Source organism: Melanerpes formicivorus, unplaced genomic scaffold (assembly GCF_026170545.1).
Source record: "Melanerpes formicivorus ecotype bairdi unplaced genomic scaffold, bMelFor1.0.p_v2 SCAF_60, whole genome shotgun sequence".
NCBI classification, from domain to species: Eukaryota; Metazoa; Chordata; class Aves; order Piciformes; family Picidae; genus Melanerpes; species Melanerpes formicivorus.
In genome coordinates this window covers 1347104-1368586 of record NW_027142412.1, presented here as the reverse complement: position 1 = coordinate 1368586, position 21483 = coordinate 1347104, and the positions used below count along the sequence as shown (strand labels likewise).

Here is a 21483-nt window from a genome sequence, read left to right as displayed (position 1 = left end):
CCCCAGAGAGGCAGAGAAGAGATTAACTGATGAGACCAGCTCCCATGCAGTTAGATACCCAGCTCAGGAGACAAAGGAGAGTGTGTAGAACTGATGACTCACACAGGGGTGAGGGGATGGAGGCTAGTCACTGTCAGTGACTAAAGGGGACAGAAAGGCTTGTCCAAAACCAGCCTGCAGTCACCAGGAGACATGTAGTGACAGGATGAGGGAATGGGTTGAAGCTTGGGGAGGGCAGATTTAGACTGGGGATTAGGCTGGATGTTAGGAAGAAGTTCTTCATAGAAAGAGTTAGTGGCCATTGGAATGGGCTGCCCAGGGAGGTGGTGGAGTCACCATCCCTGGAGGTGTTTAGGAAGAGACTGGATGGGGTGCTGGGTGCCATGGTTTAGTTGGACAATAGGTTGGACTCGATGATCTCAAAGGTCTCTTCCAACCTGGTTAACTCTATTCTATTCTACTCATTAGGACAAATTATTTGCAGTGAGGGTGGTGAGGCACTGGAATAGGTTGCCCAGGAAGTCTGTGGATACTCCCTTCCTGAAGGTGTTCAAGGCCAAGTTGGATGAGGCCTTGAGCGACCTGGGCTGGTGGGAGGTGTCCCTGCCCATGGCAGAGGGGTTGGAACTGGATGATCTTTAAGGTCCCTTCCAACCTAAACCATTCTATGAATCTAGGTGGAAAGACCTGGATAGGCAGCATCCTTTGTCATAGAATCAATAAGGTTGGAAAAGACCTCAAAGATCATCAAGTCCAACCTGTCAATCAAAACCTCATGACTACTAAACCATGGCTCCAAGTGCCACATCCAATCCCTTTGTGAACACCTCCAGGGTCAGTGACCCCACCACCTCCCTGGGCAGCACATTCCCTCAATGCCATGGCAAAGCGTTCTGGCAAACCACTTGAATCCAGCATTTTGGTGCCTGGAGTCACATCCTGGTGCCAGTGAGTGTGGGAGAGGAAGGGAAATGAGTTTGAAGAGAAAAGTCACCTTCCCTTCTTGTGAGGGCTCTTGCTGAGCTTTGCTACATCATTGGTGCAATGTCTCCCAGATTTCTTTCATGACATGGGTGTGGACTTCCTATCTTCAAATAAATTGGTTGAAGTAGCTGAAGTTTGCACACACACACACACACACACACACACACACACATCCCCCCCCCCCATATAACCCCCCTCCACACACACACTTCCTGGGGAGTGCTGAGGGGCAGAGCATAAAGGCCAGACAGAAACATCACCCAAAAGCAAGAGAATGAGCTTAGGAGGTCAAGCTAAGGAAAAAAAACCACCACCCAACATCTGCTGGTTTCTGGCCAACCCCATTCTCTCCTACAGACAAAAGGCCCCCAAGGAAAGGAGACCCAAGGTTGTAGGCCACCCAGCTGTCACTTCTGACCTTCTGAATCTTGGTTCTTCCGAGTGTAGTTCATGCGGAAGACGAAAGCATCCAGAATGAAAGCCACGATGATTGTCATCACCACCTGGGAGAGGACATCAGCACAGGAGCTCAGGAGGCTGCTGCTTTCCTGGGGCATTCCTTCAGGCCAATCCAACACCACTTGAGCATTTCATCTGTGCTTCAACTCTCTGCTGCCCTGCTTCATGGCAGAGGGGATGCCCACGTCACCCACCTACCCCGTCACCCGTCAACCACAACAGGGACAGAGGAAAACTCTTGGGCTGCCCTAGTCCTCACCTCAGGCCCAGCTTTGTGCAGTTTTGGCTCTGTCAGTGCTCATAAATTCAGCTTTCTGCAGCTGAGGTGGATTCACACCTGTTTCTGGCAGGTGCTTGTGCAGAAGGGCTAAGCTGTCCTCCCTCAGGGATGGAGAGGGTAAAAGCTGTCTGCCCTCCTCATCCCCACTCTCTGAGGAACGAACCATGAAACCTACCATGGTCACAATATAGAAGATCATGAAGTAAAGACGGCTCCAGTGGGTGGTTTGGGATGTTACTCCTTCCTAAAGAGGAGAGGAAGAAGTCAGTGGTGCACAAAAGAAGGGAGGTTCTGCTGAGAACTGCTTGCCAGCAGTGGCAAAGCAGCATGGACACTCTCTGCCTCTCACTCATGGCTCCACAGTCAGCCCCAGGGACTGCCTGCCTGCTGCTCAGTGCCCCAGCTGGTCCTTGCAGCTGAGCTGCCTCCCAAGCTAAACAGGGAGGCTTCCATCTGCAAAACCACACAGAACATGCAAAGCTGGTGGCTGTGAGAGCCATTGCTGCTCTGGGAACACAGCCTGGACAGCAGGGTGACCAAGTGGAACACAGAGTGACTTCACTTATCCAGACTGTGAGACCTAAAGAGTGGCCAAGGTTCAGAAGAAAACCTGCCCAGCAGCATGCCAGAGGCCAGATGCCACCCAACCATCAGGACCAAAAGATGGCTGGCAACAAGTAACAATGCTGGGCCCATCTCCAGTCCCCAGGGGAAGAAAGTGGTGGCATGGAAGACCCAGTCCAACCAGTAAGGAGTCTGTGCTGCCTACCAACAGAAGGAAGAGAGGTTTACTCACCATGATGATGTACCAGTCATTGACAACTGTCAGCTCAAACAGGGTGACTGTACATGAGCGAGAGAAAAAACAGAGACAATTGCTTTAGCCATCTTGACCTAGTTGAGAGAGACTCTTGGACAAAATCCTTGACTCATGATGCCAACATTTCAATACAGCCAGCAAATCTGGAGACAGGATCTACTTCAGACCTAGGGCTTAGACCCACAGAACCAGGGCCATGGCTTAATCTATGTGCCTTAAAGGAGTAAGAGACCTGGCTCTTTCCATGAGAGCATGCAGACCTCTGACATCTCCAGGAAGTCAGCATCTCTGCTCACACAGGAAGAAAAAGTGATCAACACATTCAAATTGTTCTTCATTCAGAGGGTTTAAAGAAATGTATTAGCATCTCTGCTGGTTCTTTGGAAGGGAAGTGACTCAAAGCCCTCCTTAAACTTATCTAGAAGCTTGGTCTGATCTACAGTCAGAAGATGCACAGATTCCATCAGGTTGGAAGGGGCCCTCAAAGGGCATCATGTCCAACCCCCCTGCAGTCAGCAGGGACACCTCCAACTGGATGAAGCTGCCCAGGGACATGTCAAGTCTGTTCTGGAATGTCTCCAGGATTGGGGCCTCAACCACATCCCTGGGCAACCTGTTCCAGTATTTCACCACTCTCATTGCACAGAATTTCCTCCTGATGTCCACCCCCAATCTCCCCTGCTCCAGTTTCAAACCATTGTCCCTCATCCTATCACCCCAGGCCCTTCTAAACAGTCCCTCCCCAGCCTTCCTGTACGTCCCCTTCAGACTCAACATGATCTAACTTCTCAGCCCCAACCCATCTTATATTCCACTATGGAAAACCTTTTGGGTCATTTCCATCAAACATTTGGAAGGAACTTGGTGCCATGGTTTAGTTAGTCAGGAGGTCTCGGGTGACAGGTTGGACTTGATGATCTTTGAGGTCTTTTCCAACCTTACTGATTCTGTGAACATGAAACTGTGCTGTTTGACAGCAGAGATCTGCTGGCTTCAGGCTGGCTTTTAAGAGGCACCTGCTCACCCTGCAAAGCAGTCAGGGCACAATGAGTCAGCTGGAGCTCTCCAGACAGAAAGAGCAGGATGCTGAGCGCTTGAGGTGTACTACCATGATCCCATGGGAGAGTCCCAGCTTTACATGAGCATTACAGCCCTACCACACCCACCCCCCCCACAGGGACAAAACTGCCCTTACCAAAGCTGTTCAAGATGTTGTCAAAGTTGTTGAGATAGTAATAGCCTTCCTCCACAACTGTCTTGTTGCCCACTGTGTGATTCACCCAGCGGTAGGAGTCTGCGACTGTGCTGGTGCTGGGTGGAGGAACCAGGACAAAGAATGAGAGCTGCAAAAGCAACTGGAAACATCTCAAGGATTTTAATTACCAAAACACTTAAGAAGGTGGTGAGCAGGGTGGCAGCTTCCACCTCTTGGCTAACACTTGACTTTCTCTCTGAAAGAACACCTCTCTGCTTCTCAGCTCAGCACAAGCCCAGGGAGCCCATGGGAGCCTTTCTAATCATTCAGCAAACATTACAGCAGAGAAACTGAGTGCTTGACTCCTTGGCTCACACCCTTAAAGCTGGGCATTTCCAAATGGTCTGCCACCATTTAAGATGAAAAGAGACAGCTTCTTATTTTTCCCCTAAGACCAGGTGACTTTATTTTGGTACCAAGGGAGACCAGAACACAGAACACATCTGGCCAAGCAGCTCTGGGCTCACCGAGATGCAAATCCCAACTTCACTCTGGAGCAGATGTTTCAAGAGCTTCCAGCTGTGGCCCCATGAAGAAGACCCTCCCAGTGTAGCTACCTAAGCCAAGCTCCAGAGCTCACTAAACCCAAGCAACCCTGCCACAGAAATCTTTCCCTTCCCCAATGCAGAAGCCATTTCAGCCAATCTTACCAGGAGAAGTGAAGTGTCTCCTAGATTTCCACAGCATGTTGCCTTAGCTACAAAACCCCATCCAGACCCACTCTCTGGCCCCTTCTCCATGGGGACACAGAGCTGCCAAAGCTCATTGCTACTGGCTGTGCAGCAAAACCACTGCAGGGGGGTGGATCTGTGGTACTCACTTGCAGCAGTTGGGGTAGACCACGCCAGCAAAGAACTCCATGCCAACGATGGCAAAGCAATAGTAGAAGATCAGCAGGGTTAAACCCAGGCTGGAGGCAAAAACAGAGGGAATACTGTGCTAGTGAAGAGTTGCTAAGGCAGGGAAAGACAAAGCTGGTTGCTCTGGAAGGTATATCCAAAGGATAGGAAGCAGCACTGAGGACTGAGGACCACCCTCCCTGCCACTGTGGCCCTGCAGTTCTGTCCCCACTCTCATTCAAAAAGTCCTTGGACAAGGAGCTGGCCACTCACTGAAGAGAGAAACTAAAATAGCAGCCTGGATTCCCTCCCAGGCTGTCTTTTTCTGGTAAACAAATGTCTCTCCCCAGTTTCTTTAAGAGAGAATAACACACACTGTTTCTGCCCTCTCCATGTCCTTGGGTGCAGGGACTGTGCCAAGAACAGGGTTCTAACCAAGAGGCTCTGCTCAGGCCTCCATCAGTAAGGTCTGAGGATGCCTCACTCAAACACCAAGCTCCCTCTGCCCCACCACTTCACAACAGTGCTCCTGAGTGGCTGTACTAAGGACAGGGAAATACCTGGGGTTGAGTGTAGTTGTGGCAGTGTTTCTCCTAAATGAGTCTCCCCTCTCACCACAAGCTGGGATGAAGGAGAAAACAAAACAACCCCCCCAAACAAATAAACCCCAAACAAACAAAACACAACACCCCATCAACTCTTAGTTATCCTCCTAACACAAAAGCAAGAGGAGGGCCAGGGTGCTGGAGTGCTGCTTATCACACACTGCTCTGGAAGGTTAGCACCTCACTGAAGAATCAGAATCAATCTACTACCTTTAGCAGGTTGGACAGGTCCCTGTCCTGACCCCACTACTAAAACCTGTGCTCCCTTCTCCCCACCATCACCCAAAGAGAAGTTGTTAGTACCTGGCCATCCTGGGGAACAGCTCAAACATGGTGTCCAGGACATTTCTGTAGCGTTTCTTCAACTTGAACAACCTGAAAGGAGAAGGCAGGAGTTGCCTCACACACTGCCACTTGGCTGGGGCTGGTGGACAGAACAGTATCTCAGCTCTCTGTGCCTCCCAGCTGGAAGCAGACTATCACAGCTCTCTCTACCTCCCCCAGCTCAATGCAGCAAGGTTTCCTGCCACCAAACTCACAGGATCTGCTCTTGCCCAAGTGGCCTCAGCTCGCTTAACCATGTTGTGCTGTCCCAGCTGAATGGTTGTGACACATCCAATTGTTTAAAGGACTGAGGGATCTCTAGGCAAGGTCTCTCTTTTTTAGCAGGATACATAAGGAGCCATTAAAAAAAATCAGCACTTAAAACTAGTCCTGTGTACAGAGTCAGAATGAATTCCTCCTTCCCTCAGCCTCTCTCTGTGCTTCCCTCATGACCCAATAAAAATTGATGGAAGAAAACTACATTGTGCCCACTAATTTAAGATTTGGCAACTCCATCAGCCTTTGCAGAGAAACACAGCTGCCAAACATAGGCTTTGGCAGGGAAGCAACAGAGAAAAACATTATTTCCCCATCCCCCTCCCCTTGAGTGTCATAAAGTGTTCTTTAAATCCTCACTGAAGAGTTCATGTCATTTAACTTGTTTATAACAAAATATTTTGCCTCAGCTGCCTTCCCCCCGTGGCTCTCCAGCTGCTCTGTGAGGGTGGCTGTGCCTCTGGAACAGCCTGGAAATGAGAGGGTTAATCAGACCCTGCTCCCTGAGCTGCAGAGAGGTTACAGGCTGCAGCCTTGCTTGAAGTGTGAGCTGCACTTAGAGCAGGGTTGGGCTTCACCCTAGAAAGCAGCATCCTTTGAGCACTGTAATTTCTGGTAATTCAATGGAAATTATGAAGCTGGCTGAGACTGTCTCACCCTGACAGGAGAGCTTTGCTCTGAACAGCATCAGACAATTTAGAGGAGGTGTAAGAACCCCACCAAGGCAGACACAGGATAATCTGCCCCTGGTAAATCCCTTGATCTCTATTAGAGATCAGCTTAAGCTCCAAGGCACAGGGGTTTCATCTCCCAGCCCAAGTTTTTGTTATCATTCACGTTGATAACTCTGCCTAATCTCATTACCCCACGCGATTCCTGTTTGCCATGGTCATGTACCCACAGAGCAATCCTTGCCCTCTCCTGCTAAGGAGCTCAGTTCCCAACTGGATTGATGGAAAAAAGCCTGGCTGTTTTCCTCCCCACCTGCTCTCTGTACCACCCCCCACACCCCACAAGCCTTCTTCCCATCTCACCTCAGCAGCTGAAGTGGTCGCAAGACCACGATGAAGTAGAATGGCTCCATGTTAAAGGCCAGTGCCATGAGCCCCAGAAATGCAAACAGGGTGACAGAGAAGTCAAAGCTGGAAAGGCAAGAATCCAATTAAGCTTGAGAGCCATGTTTGCAAAGGCCTGTAGAGACAGGACAAGGGGCAATGGCTTCAAACTAGAGAAGAGGAGCTTTAGACTGGACGTTAGGAAGTTCTGCACCATGAGCGTAGTGGAACGCTGGAACAGGTTGCCCAGGGAGGTAGCTGAGACCCCATCCCTGGAGATACTCAAGGTCAGGCTCAACAGGGCTCTGGGCAACCTGATCTAGTTGAGGATGCCCCTGCTTAAGGCAGAGGGGGTAGGACTAGATGACCTTGGGAGGTCCCTTCCAACCCAGACCATCCTGTGATCCTAGGATTTCTCACCAGCGCTTCAAGGGATGAGGTAACTGAGTGCCGCTCCAGCCTGATAGGGCCAAGGGCAGAAGAATTGTAACAGCCTGCTGATGGCCTTGTCTACAGGCCTGAGACCTCAGAAGCTGGTCTTTCTAGCCCCACACTTCTCACCACCTCTCCCTCAAAACCATCAGTGCACACTTACAGATTCCAGCCTGAGGACAGGTACTCGACAGGCCCCAGTCCAGTCGACTTCAGGAGCAGCTCCACACCATAGACTGTGAAACAAGGTGACAGCCACGGCCAGAAGTTAGCAGCATCACCAGGAGAGCTCATGCAGAGGCTTGCCTTCAAAGAGGTGTGGTGCTTCCAAGTACAGGACTTCTGAATACAGGTTTAACAGACCCTCACCCACCCCTCTTTATCTCAGTTAGATGCCAGAGAGACATCTTCCCTCCAAGCTATCCACCACTCATGGTGATTTCTCTCCACAGCACTTAGCTGGCTCACACACTATAAATGTGGAGCACAAATTCCTGTAAGAAAGGCCAGAAAGTAGTGTGGGAGTTCAGTCCTGCCTGCTTATTTCCTTCCATCTCAGGGGAATCTATCCACACCCCATAGCCCAGCTTTGACCTGCAGGGACAGATCCTTTCAAAACAGAGCCATCTACTTCCCAGAAAGAGTTGTTGGCCATTCTGATGTCCTGCCCAGGGAGGTGGTGCAGTCACCACCCCTGGAGGTGTTCAAGAGGGGGCTGGATGTGGCACTTGAAGCCATGGCTTAGTTAGTCATGAGGTGCTGGGTGACAGCTTGGACTTGATGATCTCTGAGGTCTTTTCCAACCTATTTTCACCTTCTGTCCTGGAAGCACCTTGTGGGGCTGTAGTTTAAAAACCACCATAACAACCTGATGATGCTTTGCTTGCCATCCCCAAATCTTTCTTTCCAGGTTCCAAGGAGGGCAGGGTGGAAGAGAAGGGAAGGGAAGAGCTGGATGACAACATCTTTGTGAAAAGAAGCCCTGCAGAGTGCCTCTGCCTTCAAACTTTCCTAACAAGGCTAAGGGCCAGGGAAGAGCAGTCAAATAAGCTATTAAGCTCTCCTAGAGCCCCAGAGAACCTCCTGCTGCAGCTTGCACACTGTTTTGATGCAGTGCAGAGCTGTACTTTGCTTCAGAGATGCTGGCAGGAGAATGGAAGTGAATTCACATCACTGAAGAGTTCCATGGCAGTGAAATGAACCAGCACATGAAGATGGTTGATAAAGAAGTCTAAGGTGCATGGTCATGGAGGGGATGACACTCAACTGGAAACCCCAGCTCATCAGCTAGTTCATCTATAGTCCTTTCAGCATGGCCCTGCCCTCTGTGCTGCACCAAGACTGCCTTGCTTTGTGTGGCAGAGAGCCAGCTCAGAGCTGCAATCAGATCAGGGCTGGTCACATCTCCTGGAACAGTGCAGCACACAGCAGTGGGAACAACCCCACAGAGAGCCACCACAAGTCCAGAGGAGCTTGTTGCCCTGCATGCTGTGCCTATCAAACCAGGCTGCTCTGCTCTCAGGGCTGAAGCCAGCTTTAGAGTCAGGCAGCAGCTCTCACAAGTGTTGCAGCAGAGTTAAGAGGCAGCCTGGACTGTAGTGGCACAGGCAGCAGTGGTCTCATGGATCTGTGGGGATGCTGACAGGCCCTGCCAGGCATAGCATGGATGGACAGATGGAGTCTGTACACCTGTGGCTAGGCTTTAACTTCAAACTACATAATCTTCCAGCACCAGAGCTGCCTATTCCCTTCCCAACTCTCTATGAAATGACAACAGCTCTGCTGGGAGGCATCAGCTTACTTGTGAGGAAGACTATGTAGCTCCATGGGACATTTCTGGAGAAGAAATTCCCTCCTGCAAAACACAAGGAAGAACTTTGTCTAGCCTTTCCTTTGTTTTCAGTCCCCCAGCACCACAGCCAAGAAACAGGCTGTGAGGTTTCCTACCTTGCAGCATGAAGGTTTCAACGAGAATCCAAATTCCATTCACAGCCACCACAGTGTCTGGAAAACAAAGTAAAAACCCATAGCAAAACTACTCCTGGACCAGGGGGCATCCATTTCCCAGGCTATTAAAAAGAGCACAGTATAGGACAAGTGGCATGGGTCAGCATTTCCAGTTCAGAGAGCAAACTGAACTCTTCCCCTGGGAGAGACTTTACCCTGGCTTCTCCCAGGCCTTCAATAGATGCAGTACCTTTGTCTGGTCTGGCATTGGAACAGGCTGCCCAGGGAGGTTATGGTGGAGCCACCATCCCTGCAGGTGTTCAAGAAACCTGTGGCCATGGCACTTTGGTTTAATGGCCATGGTGGTGTTGGGGTGATGGTTGGACTCAATGCCCTTAGAGGTCTTTTCCAACCCAAAGAATTCTGTGATTCTATCTTCAGAAGTAAACTAAACCAAAGCAATGACCTGAAACATGCTCCATCATTTTCACTCTGCCATGTCACTACCTGCCTATTCCAGCTTCCTCCTTGTTCAGAAGTAAGGTCTCAAGAACCACTGGGTTCTCAACAGGACAAGGGCCTGTCAGCTTGGATCTATCACTCCTCCCCAACATCCAGATCCTGAGAACTGAAGGTGCAGGACTTCACCCTTTCACTCAGGCCTCCTCACTCTGCCTCACTTCACCTCACCCTCATTAGGTTAGCACCTCAATTCACAAAACCTCCCTCCACCAACATTCAAAACCCCCAAATTCCTGAGTGGGAACAGACTGGTTGGAAAACAGCAAGCAGCACCATGAGTGAGCACTCTTTCTCCTCTAGAGAAGAGGAGCACAGAGCCATTCTCACAGGCAGTACAGTTGCCAAGCAATCCTCCAGTAACAAGAATGCCTTCATCCTCTCAAGTGCACACAGAAGAAGGTGGTTGATTGGCAAGGTGGTTCCTTACCCAGCATCCCTCAAGATTAAAACCTAATAGCTAAGCATCAACACCCCCAAATGGGATGAGCTGACTCCTACAGAATCAGACCCACCAGTCTCCCAGAAAACATCCAGTTGGAAGAGACCTCCAAGCTCAGCCAGTCCAACACTTGCCCCAGCACTGAAGGGTCAACACTAAACTGTGTCCCTAAGTGCCAGATCCACAGGCCACTGGAACACCCCCAGGGATGGTGACTCCAGCACTGCCCTGGGCAGACCATTCCAATGGTTGAGAACCTTTCCAGTGAAGAAATATTTCCTCTGGTCCTGTCGCTTGCCACCAAGGAGAAGAGGCTGGCTCCTTCCTTGCTCCAACCTCCCTTCAGGTAGTTCTAGAATGCAATGAGGTCTCCCCTCAGCCTCCTCTTCTCCAGACTGAACAACCCCAGCTCCCTCAGACACTCCTTGTAGGTATGCTGTGAAGTGGGCTCCAATGAGCCCCTTCAGCAGTCCATAGACGGCGAGAGCTGAGAGCCCAGGCTGCAGCAGCACTTGCTGCGAGCATGCAGCTCCCTCCTTCTCTGGCAGGGCTCCAAAAGTGGTACCTAAGCCACAGCTCTGACCAGTGACCAGGCCCCATCATGCTAAGCCCTTGTGAGGGCCATCAGACACAGCTTAGCAGAGCCATGCAGAGAGACAGCTTCACAGTTCTACTTACACATGGTGTACTGGAACACACGGGACTTCACCAGGATGTTGATGCCTGCAGGAAGGACAGCAGGACAAAAGTGTTTATGCAGCCCTCCATACCTCACACACACAGAGTCCTCCAGCTTCTCCTTACAGACATTTTTCTAATCAGCAGATTATCAACATTCACTTCTTGGGACCAAGCAGCCATTATCTCTAGACCTTTAGCAGCCACAAATTCACCATCCTCAACCCCTGAGACATCTTTTTGCCCCTCTAGGGACTAGTTCTGTGGTGTAAAGAGAGGCAAACACAGCTGCTGAAGCACTGCCTGTGTCTGAAACAACTCTCATGCTGTCAGGGAGGGGTGAGTGCATCAGCAGAGACCTGCAGGACTCCTGTGGCAGCTCTGTGTTTGGAGTGAGCTGGTGTTACAGTTTCTCACTAGCATACAACAATGGCAAAAAAGAACTGCAGGTAAAGTCTTCCTGAAGTCAGGAAACCTGGGACATGGGACACAAATCACACCTGCAGGTCAGGTTACACTGGTAGGTATTTCAGACCTCTTTGCCCTTCCTGGGCAGCTGCACTTGACCTGTATGAGTGCTGCAGCCACACCTTGGGAGTAGGAAGCCTGGCAGCTTCTGTGGAAACACAAATCCCACTCCACAGCCACTGAGAGTTGCTGCCTTGGCTATGGAGAAACTCTGCAAACTCTACTGGATTCAGCAATCCTAAACTCCTCATCTCCACCAAACCTCTGTGCTGAAATAGGAGTTCAGCCCTCCATGACCTTGGGCTCTGGTTTCCTATAGAGGTCCTGCCAAGAAGTCTCTTATTTTAAGGAAGGTTTGGGAATATTTACATGACAGAAATCTTCTTTGGAGACTCTGCACACAAGGCTCTGGCCTTGAAGGCTCTGAATACACAGAGGCTTGGTCAGCAGGTCTTCCCTCAGCTGTTTACCAGGGATACAAAAGAAGGTCCCTGCCTTTGTAGAGAAAGGAGGTTTTTAAGGCCAGGCTGGATGTGGCTCTGGGCAACCTGACCTAGTGGAGAAGTGTCCCTGCCCACAGCAGGGAGGTTGGAACTAGACAGTCCTTGAGGTCCCTTCCAAGCCTGACAATTCTGTGCTGCTGTGAAATGCAGCTCCTGTCAGCTGAGCACAAGCTGTCAGGAAAGCACAGCCTGTTACCTTTGAAAATGAGGAATGCTGTCCGTGGGAGGTCATCAAACCAGTGCTCACGATTTCGTTTTGCCTGCAAGAGGAACAGCCAGAAGCAGAAGCAGTCAGAGCCACAGCCACACAAAAAAGGTGCAGTGATGGAGCCCCACCTCATCCCCATCATCTGCCCCTTTCACATTGCCTTTGTTTCTTCCTCACCCTCTCTTTAATCACTGGGTTCTTCTGCTCTCCCTCCCCCCGCCACACTTCCCCTCTTCCACTCAAGCCTTACCTTCCATTTTAAGCCAACAACTTCATAGAAATTGTAAAAATCCTTCAGACTGCAAAACAGAAAGAAGCATCTGATCAGAGCCTTGGAGTTGATTAGATCCTTAACTGTCCTTGTCAGGCAGCAGCAGCAGAGAGTCCCTGGAAGTTATCAACTCCTTATTAGCGCTGCAACCACAGCTGATAGAACTCAACACTGACCTCTTCCCCACCTGGCCAAGGGTTACTGACTGACCACAGCCACGACAGGGTGCAAATCCAACCTTCTGTCTGTATGGCCACAGCTCTCTCAGCAAACTCTGACCTTACTGAACTCTGGGATTTTACCACTGAGTGGAAAGACCTGAGGCTTAGACAGCAAGCTCCAAGGGACGGAGATTGTCCTGATCTTCATGAAGAGGTCTCAGGCTGCCTTAATTACTTGCCCAGTCCTTTCCTAACACCTTTGTCCATTTGCTTTTCAAGGCAACAATGAAATTTGGAAAATGACACAAAAGGAAAGAAACTCATAAAACACAAGTGCCTGCCTAGGTGCTCAGGGTCAGGCCAGTAACGGCGGCAGGTGTCTGAAAGAGAGGGTGCTGAACTTTCCAGACTCTTCCTGGGGTCATGAGGTGCCTAAATTAAAAAGCTCAAGCCTTTCTCCTTGTGCCATTTTCAACACTTCTCTGTGGCACTTGACTTTAAGGAGAAGCACTGGCTTCTATTTCCTGGGAGACTCTCTCCAAGCCTGTCTGTGGCCAGAACAAAGGAAAAGGAAGAGAAGGTCTCCTGCTCTAATTCCCGCTGCTTCCACGCCGGCTTCAGCTAGCTGCACCCACCCACCAGAATGGTAATTCTCTGCCTCATAACCCAGAGGATGACAGTCCTGAAAGCACCAGCAGAATCAGCTTTTAATTAACAAAGCCCTGGGGGACACAGCCAGCTGCTAGAAAAACCCAAAAACTTGTTAAGCTGCGAGGCTGCACGGTGTGAAGAAATGCTCCTTGCAGGCTCTGCTGCCGTCCCTCAATGTTCCCTTCCTCTCTCCTGGCAGGGAAGGTGGGAAGCAGCAGCTGCCTGGTGCCTGCCAGCAGAGTGCTGTATCCACAAGAGGGCATGCAGGAACTCCAGCACCTCCAAGGAAAAGCCTCAGCTCCCGGGGCAGCCAGCCCTCCAAGCTCCCTGCTTCCCTGACAAATCCTTTCAGCCACAGAACTCTATCCCCACACCTCAGCCAACCTTCCTCCCATAAACACAGCCTAGCCTCAGAGAGTGAAGCAGCTCTGGGTGCAGCAGTGAGAGCATCCCTACCTGAGTAAAGGAGTATTGCTCTGATTCAGTGCTTTGAAGGTGAGATATCTCTCCCTGGCACACATCCGAGGCTTGTAAAACCGCAGCAGCCCTTCAAAGTGCTTGAAGGAGATTCCAGATGGCCTCTGGAAGAACAAGGGAACCTTGTCACAAGCAGTGGCATTGGGTGGAAGCACACAGAGACACTCACTCTGGATTTGTTTGAAGCAGGATTTCTCCATTATCTAAACTGCCATTACAACTAAGCCCCCAAAGTAGCCTAAGCTGTTACTCCAAAATACTGAGCTTGTCCCAGAGCACAGAGAGCAGAAGGCTCTCCTGGTGACTGGTGCCTCCAGCAAGTGCAGAACTGTTCCCTGTTGTCCCATCATGTGAAAACTGCCCAGCCAGACACCCCAAGCAACAGAGTTCAACCACTCTTCTTGGGAAATCAGCAGCCAGCCTACCACATCCCATTGCTGGCACTTTTTAAGACTAGCAGCTATGTGCCCTGAACATGAGCTGATCTACTACAAGTGGGTTAAGTTATTTCTGGGCCTTATTTTCTCTTGCTGCTCCACAAGTTAAGCAAGGTATCAACCCACTCCCCCAAGTGTTCTGTCCCTGGGAAGAGTTGTTTGTAGGTGAATTACTTGTTTCTGCACCATTTACTCAGGCAGTACCTAGCAAGTGCACTGTACCCTCTCTTGTGTGACCCAGCCCTCCTCCAAGTATTGGTGCTTCAGAAGCAAGTCCTCTAGTGACCCACACTGAGTCAGAGAGAAATCAATCACTGCATGCACTCCAGAACAAACCTCACTCAGTTTATCAAGACACTTCCATGATCTCACACAGGGCTGGAACTCAGACTGCTTTGGTTTGCTCTCCATACAGAGAGATCTGAACAAGTTACAGAAAGACAAAACCCAGCAGCCCTCGGTGAGTGTGATTACAGTCCACAGACATCAATCACCTGTTTTGGAACACACTCTTTAAACACTGCAGCCCACTGGTGCTCTGAAGAGACTGCTGACCTCCCCTCCTGCTGCAGCCCAGGCTGTTGCCAGCCTCCCTGCAGAGCCCTGTACCTGTTTGGTGATCAGCAGGCGGTAGGCGTGCTGTATGGCTGTGCGCTTGTGCAGCAGCAAGGACTTGAACTTCCTCTTCTCAATGTCGTTGAAAGTGTCAAACACAACAGCCAGGAGCTGCAGAGGGGAGAGAAAGGCATGTTTTCATCTGCAGCTACCTGAGCCAGTGCTTCTCCAACAGGCAGGAACGCCCAGTCTGGAGAGGCAAGCAGGCACTGCCTGCGGCTGGAGTTTGCTAAGAGCTAAGGAACTGACATTAACTGAGGCAGAGTGGAGTCAGTGAGGGCCTGCTGGCCACAAGGGGATCACTGAGCACACTGCACTGATCCACTTTTTTGGAAGAGGTCAGGATATTTCTGGCCTCCTAACACTCAGCAGTGGTTTTAAAAGCTAAGGCTAAACACTGCCCCCCCCCCAATAGTACCAGAAAGTTTTGTGACTATCAGAATGCAGTCAGAATATATCAGAATAGAGGACCAGGAGGTTTGTGAAAATGCCCTGAGCTCCTCCTGGAGAGCAGGTTTGGAGGGCTGCTCTCTGGACTAATCCTTCCACAGGAGCACTGGCAAGTGCATGTCAAAGCTAACCCTTCACCTAGGACAGCAGCAGAGGAATCCAAGCCTGCTGCAAGCATCAAATCACTCAAACTGCAAAATCCCTCACCTCCTCTGGCAAGTCCTTTTCCACCACTGACATCCCCCCCTGAGCTACAGCCTTGGCCCTGCCCTAGGGCTGCAAGAAGTGGAGCTAGCACAGCAGCCATGCTCCCACACTGCAGCTATCAGCACTCTTCAAGTCCTGCCACACTCAGTAATTCCATCCCCTTCCCAGTGATTTACACAGTATTTCAGGCAAGCCCAGATCATAAAATGCCATTTTATGATCAATAATTAAGACAGAAAAGGACACTAAATTTCCTGCAACTGAGTATGTCACTCCAAGCATGATATTAATGTGAGAGAAGTTGAAAGATCCTCAGATCATTCTGTTTCCTGTGATTTAGTTCAATTCCTTGTGGTTGGACATTAAGAGACTCCCCTCTCTCTCTCTCTGTAGCAGAGCTGCCATTTCTGCAAGTACTCTGCCAAAGGGGATCAGATTATTAGAGAGCACTCTTGGGAATGGGGAAGACTCTGCTGGGCAGTGAGCTCCAAGCAAGGCAGAGAGAAGTCAAGTGCTTCCTCAGGGGATTCACCAAGTTCATGATGAAGTACAGCTCGATGGAGAGATACACGATGAAGAAGACACAGGACCAGGGGTTCCGGGCGTAAGACGGCATCATCACGTCAGGGAAGCTGCATCCAGAAATGGCACAAGTTTCAGTACCAAAAATACCCTTCCCACAACAAAGACAAGAGGCACAGGATGTGTGTGTGTGTGTGTGTATGGGTGTGGGGGTGTGGTGTCTCTCTAAACCCACATCCACAGATCTGAATGTTCTGCAGAACCTGTGGTCGCTCACGAGACAGAAGTTTGTGCCTAGCGGCGAGCAACAGGAACGTGGAGGAGCAAGGGAAAAGGTAAATATGGAAAGCAGGTTCCTTGTACATGCCCCAAACCAAATGGGCAAGGGTTGCATGTTAACACTTAGCACCTACAGCAACACAGACTTGGTTTGAGAGTGTTGCAACTCAAGATTTATTCCGTCCATTGCTAATTTCCTAATCCTTGGAGCTCTCCCTGACAGCAGATCAGTATTTACCCACTGCTGTTATCCTCCTTTCCTAGCAGATAGGTGAACTGGAGCGGAGGAGGAAGAAGTTACTTGACAACAGCAAACTGCTGGCTGACAAAGGAGCACAAACAGAGACTTTCCCTTCTTGGACTAAGGCCTAACAAAGCTGTTTCCCCCTTACTGCCCTCACAGCGATGAAGCGGTCTGAGTCGCTCAGAGATAACTCTGCATCTGAGGTCACAGCGTCCTAAACCAAAATGAAATATCAGTTCCTGCCATGCAGGCTGACTCAGGGAATCTCTGTCCCTGGGAGATAGAACAGCTCTGCAAATAAACCCTTGGGTCTGCTAGATTTCTTTGGGGACAAAGCAACAGACTGAGCTAGAAAGACATGAACTTACTTTGAAGTGGTCAGGAGCACGAAGAGATTCACGAGGCTGTTCTCCAAGGTATTGAAGTACTGCAAGAAAAAGCTCCCATGACAAAAGGCAAGCTGAATTCCATGGTGACATTTCATTCAAATAACAACCAACCCACCCAGCCACTTGAATACAGGCACTTCTGCAATCCCTTGATGCCTCCCTTAGGGAAAGGGTACTTCAGCACAGGTCCTTTTTAAAGGCCCCCAAGAGAAGAGTTAATTAAAAGCCCATTTACACAGCAGTTACTCCCAGCAAGCAGGATCTGGTGGCTGCTAGACTCTAACACTCACAGTCTGAGGTGGCCAAACCCTTATCCAGACACACTCCTACCCTGAGGACAGGAGCAGGTGGCTCATTTGACTGAATGAAGACACCAAGAACAAGCAACTACCCCAGGAACCTTCCCTTTGGGACAACCTGTCTTTGAGGAAGTTCTCTGCACCTTCTTCCTTCCCAGCTGGGGGTAAACCAGGGGAGCACTGCCAAGCAGCCTCTGACCAGCTTGCATCTGGCCTCCCTGGCCACCACACAGGAATAAACTACTTCTACAGAGTTATGTTTGCTTCTCAAGCTGCTCAAAACGAGACTCAAGCTTCAGCTGAAAGAATCTCTGATATCAGGTAGTGATAGGACTAGGGGGAATGGAATGAAGCTGGAGGTGGGGAGATTCAGGCTGGATGTGAGGAGGAAGCTCTTCACCATGAGAGTGGTGAAGCCCTGGAATGGGTTGTCCAGGGAGGTGGTCGAGGCCCCGTCCCTGGAGGTGTTTAAGACCAGGCTGGATGAGGCTCTGGCCAGCCTGATCTAGTGTGGGGTGTCCCTGCCCATGGCAGGGGGGTTGGAACTAGCTGATCCTTGTGGTTCCTTCCAACCCTGACTGATACTATGATAATCAGTGATACTCACCGGATCTGAGTGGTTAGGAGAAAACAAGTAAAAACCTAGAGAAGCAGCAGAGGAGGTAGAGGAGGAGAGAAGGGGGAAAGAACAAAAATAAAGCCTGATTAATGTCCAGCAGCAGAGCAGTGAGTCTCTGTTTATAAAGAGAGTGCCACACTGAGACTAAGCTCTCTCTGACACCATGAAGAGGGGACTATCTGGAAGGCCTTCTCCACACAGATTTCCTACTAGATGTGAATGGCATTTCAGCAACCCTTTCAGAGAAGAAGACTTCTGAGGGTGGTTTGAGTAGAGGACTGTAGCAGGGACACCACAGACACATGCATTGCTGGGAATGTAGACTAAACTTAGATGGAAACACAGCCTGGAAACCACAAACACAACAGACTATCCTCTGAAAAAAGATCAGAAGGATCTTTGTCTCCAAACCTTCTAGAAATCTTCAAAAGTATTCTCTTTTATTTAGCTTTAATTCTGCCTTTCAGATGACTGCAGATAAAACAGCAAAAATGGAAGATCTTGGCAAGACTCCCAATCTGATCAGCTTCAGAAAGGGACCTGGGGGTGCTGATTGACAGCTGCCTAAACATGAGCCAGCAGTGTGCCCAAGTGGCCAAGAAGGCCAATGGCATCCTGGCCTGCATTAGGAATAGTGTGGCCAGCAGAAGCAGGGAAGTCATTGTGCCCTGTACTCTGCACTGGTTAGGCCACACCTTGAGTCCTGTGTCCAGTTCTGGGCCCCTCAGTTTAAGGACATTGAGACACTTGAATGTGTCCAGAGAAGGGCAACGAGACTGGGGAGAGGCTGAGGGAGCTGGGGTTGTTTAGCCTGGAGAAGAGGCGGCTCAGGGGAGACCTTCTTGCTCTCTACAACTACCTGAAGGGTGGCTGTAGCCAGGAGGGAGTTGGTATCTTCTGTAACCAGCACCATGAGAGTGGTGAAGCCCTGGAATGGGTTGTCCAGGGAGGTGGTTGGGGTGCTGTCCCTGGAGGTGTTTAAGACCAGGCTGGGCGAGGCTCTGGGCAGCCTGATCTAGTGTGGGGTGTCCCTGCCCATGGCAGGGGGGTTGGAAGTAGATGATCCTTGTGGTCCCTTCCAACCCTGACTGATACTATGATACTAAGAGGACACAGTCTCAAGCTGCACCAGGGGAAGTTTAGGCTGGAGGTGAGGAGAAAGTCCTTCACTGAGAGAGTCGTTTGCCATTGGAATGTGCTGCCCAGGGAGGTGGTGGAGTCCCCATCCCTGGAGGTGTTCCAGAGGGGACTGGATGTGGCACTTGGTACCATGGTTTAGTTATGAAGTCTGTGGTGACAGGTTGGACTTGATGATCCTTGAGGTCTCTTCCAGCCTTGGTGATTCTGTGAGATTCATATTCCTCCAGGCTGCTGGTGTTGCCTTTGGGCAGTAACTGGTTAAGAACATCACTTCACCTTCCCTAAACAGAACTTACCCAGGATGGCGAAAATCACCATGAAGAAAAGCAGGAGGAGAAGGATGTCGATAAAGGGTGGGAGGGACTGGAAGATCTGGCGCAGATTTCTGAGAAATAAGAGAATATTAATAAATGCAACCCTGCCTGCTTCCTCCTCCAGGTTGGCAGGGAAAAAATAACACCACCACACCATCCTGGAGGACTTTCTTCCCACATCCTCCAAGGATTCACAGCAGAAAGCTGGGTAAATTAAGATCGTTTCCAAGCTACCCATCTGTCCCTTGCAGTCAGCTCTCAGGTACTGCAAGTAATACCAGTGCCTCCCTGGCAGCTTTCCTTCTCCAGACTAAAGACTAGCTCTGTGATTCATTGTGCAGTTTAACAGGCAAAGCTAGGAGGCAGAAACAACTCAGCCACGCTCCTGTGTCGTGCTCCCTGAGGTGGTTGATGCTGTTGAGGACGGCGCACAAGCGCCATGTGCCGTGAGCACGTCCAAAGCTTCTACCTCTGACATTTCCCCTACGCTTCAGCTGCAGGCACAGATCATCTCTGAAATCTGAGATGCCCATGATTTGCCTGAGCTGCCTGCAGGATCAGAGTGCTTCCCCTCCAGCCCAGCAGCCAGCTGAGCACTCACCTTCTGACTGCACCACAGTAGCGGCAGTCCACCAAGAAGATGCAGCGCAGAGCTCTGGTGATGCGGACGTGGGAGGTCTGCCGAACCAGCACCACGATGGCCTCTATGAACTGCACAAACAGCACGCAGGTCTGCAAAGGAGGAGAGGCACAGCTGCAGGCTGCCGCTGGGGAAAGCAAAGCTCTCGCTGACCACCCATTTATTTGGATGCTTTAAGGATGGGAGGTGTCTCTGAGAGCTCAGAGACCTCTCATGAATCATTTGGCAGCTGGGACACGGAGCTAAGTCATCCCTGCTGCAGCACAGGCCAAGACTTCATAGAATCATAGAACAGTTTGGGTTGGAAGGGATCTTAAAGATCATCTAGTTCCAATCTCCCTGCCATAGGCAGAGACACCTCCCACTAGACCAGGTTGCTCAAGGCCTCATCCAACCTGGCCTTGAACACCTCCAGGGAGGGAGCATCCACAACCTCCCTGGGCAACCTGTTCCAGCGCCTCACCACCTTCAGAGTAAAGAAATTCTTCCTAGTGTTCAATCTAAATCCATCCTGCTCTAGTTTCAAACCATTCCCTCTCATCCTATCACTACAGGCCCTTGTGAAAAGTCCCTCCCCAGACCTCCTGTAGCCCCCTTCAGGTACTGGAAGGCTGCTCTAAGGTCTTCTCAGAGACTTCTCTTCTCCAAGCTAAAAAGCTCCAAATCTCTCAGCCTGTCCCCACAGGGGAGGTGCTTCAGCTCTCTGATCATCATCATGGCCTCCTCTGGACCCACTGTTAAATCTAGTTCTTTGGTTCCTGAAGATGCTGAAGGAGAAACACTGACAATCAGGTGGAAAACTTACCTTCACCATGGTCCTTTTGTGCCTGATAAAGGTTTGGAAGCCCAGCCACCTCATCTTCATTGAGAGTTCAAAGACTACCACGATTAATGCAAACAGCTCCAGGGTTGCATGGACCTGTCACACAACACAGCAAAGCTCAAAGTGGTGCTTCTGACACAGACAGCAGCACATCAGGGGCCATGCTTCTGCCCTTCCTCTTTCCAGAAGCACATGGGTTTGACAGCAGCCTGAGCACAGCTCTGTGACAGGCAGGGAAACCCAAGGCCAGTCCAAGCCAGCACAGCACTCTGTTTTACAAAGTTTCTATATTTAGTGCTTTGTGCTTATAACAAAGCCCTTAGATTTTTTCCTCTATTCAAATCAGCCCAGAATTTCCAGGAAGCCCACACTCCTTTTGGACCTTAATAACACAATAGAAAAATGTATTGATGGATGTGAAACAAAAGGGCAAGACATCAGCAACTGGAGCAAAAAGCTTTTCAAACAAGTTAGCTTTGTTGGTGGTGGTTTAGTGAAATGCAGGAAGAAAGGCTGCTGGGCAGAGAGAATTTACACAGAGAAGGGTTTTCTCTTGAGCTAGATGTTCTGGACAACTACAGAGTCCTGATCAAACTCTGGGGACAGGATGCAGCTTTTGGCAGTGCTGATGAAACCTTCTCTGTTGGAAGAAGCAAAACGCACCTCAGTGACAGCGTTTCCTTATCAGCCTCAGCTTCTGTCAGGGGACAAACCCCAAACCAAGGTACACAGCCCTGACTCATTTTGAGGAGCACTTTGACTCCATGGTCATCACAGCTGTTCTAAACCCCTGCCATGGTCCTAGGGTGCCAGTTAGTTCCAAAAGCAGACTAAGTTTCTCCCAACAGCAA

General features: G+C 50.2%; 1 protein-coding gene across 2 annotated transcripts in view; it reads right to left on the bottom strand.

The window, feature by feature from the left end:
• Positions 1–21483, bottom strand: part of TPCN1 (two pore segment channel 1) — a 59197-nt gene that overhangs the window by 7365 nt on the left and 30349 nt on the right. For both annotated transcript variants that reach the window (XM_068161770.1, XM_068161771.1), the window contains exons 4-24: positions 20615–20728; positions 19771–19901; positions 19152–19240; positions 17704–17738; positions 16777–16835; positions 15896–15995; positions 14701–14817; positions 13634–13758; positions 12345–12393; positions 12083–12146; positions 10916–10960; positions 9277–9333; positions 9131–9184; positions 7493–7565; positions 6877–6984; positions 5546–5617; positions 4619–4708; positions 3739–3854; positions 2520–2566; positions 1899–1967; positions 1403–1487 (exon numbers count right to left, since the gene is read on the bottom strand). In XM_068161770.1, the coding sequence (XP_068017871.1) occupies positions 1403–1487; positions 1899–1967; positions 2520–2566; positions 3739–3854; positions 4619–4708; positions 5546–5617; positions 6877–6984; positions 7493–7565; positions 9131–9184; positions 9277–9333; positions 10916–10960; positions 12083–12146; positions 12345–12393; positions 13634–13758; positions 14701–14817; positions 15896–15995; positions 16777–16835; positions 17704–17738; positions 19152–19240; positions 19771–19901; positions 20615–20728 (1699 nt within the window). The remainder of the gene's footprint in view (positions 1–1402; positions 1488–1898; positions 1968–2519; positions 2567–3738; positions 3855–4618; positions 4709–5545; positions 5618–6876; positions 6985–7492; positions 7566–9130; positions 9185–9276; positions 9334–10915; positions 10961–12082; positions 12147–12344; positions 12394–13633; positions 13759–14700; positions 14818–15895; positions 15996–16776; positions 16836–17703; positions 17739–19151; positions 19241–19770; positions 19902–20614; positions 20729–21483) is intronic.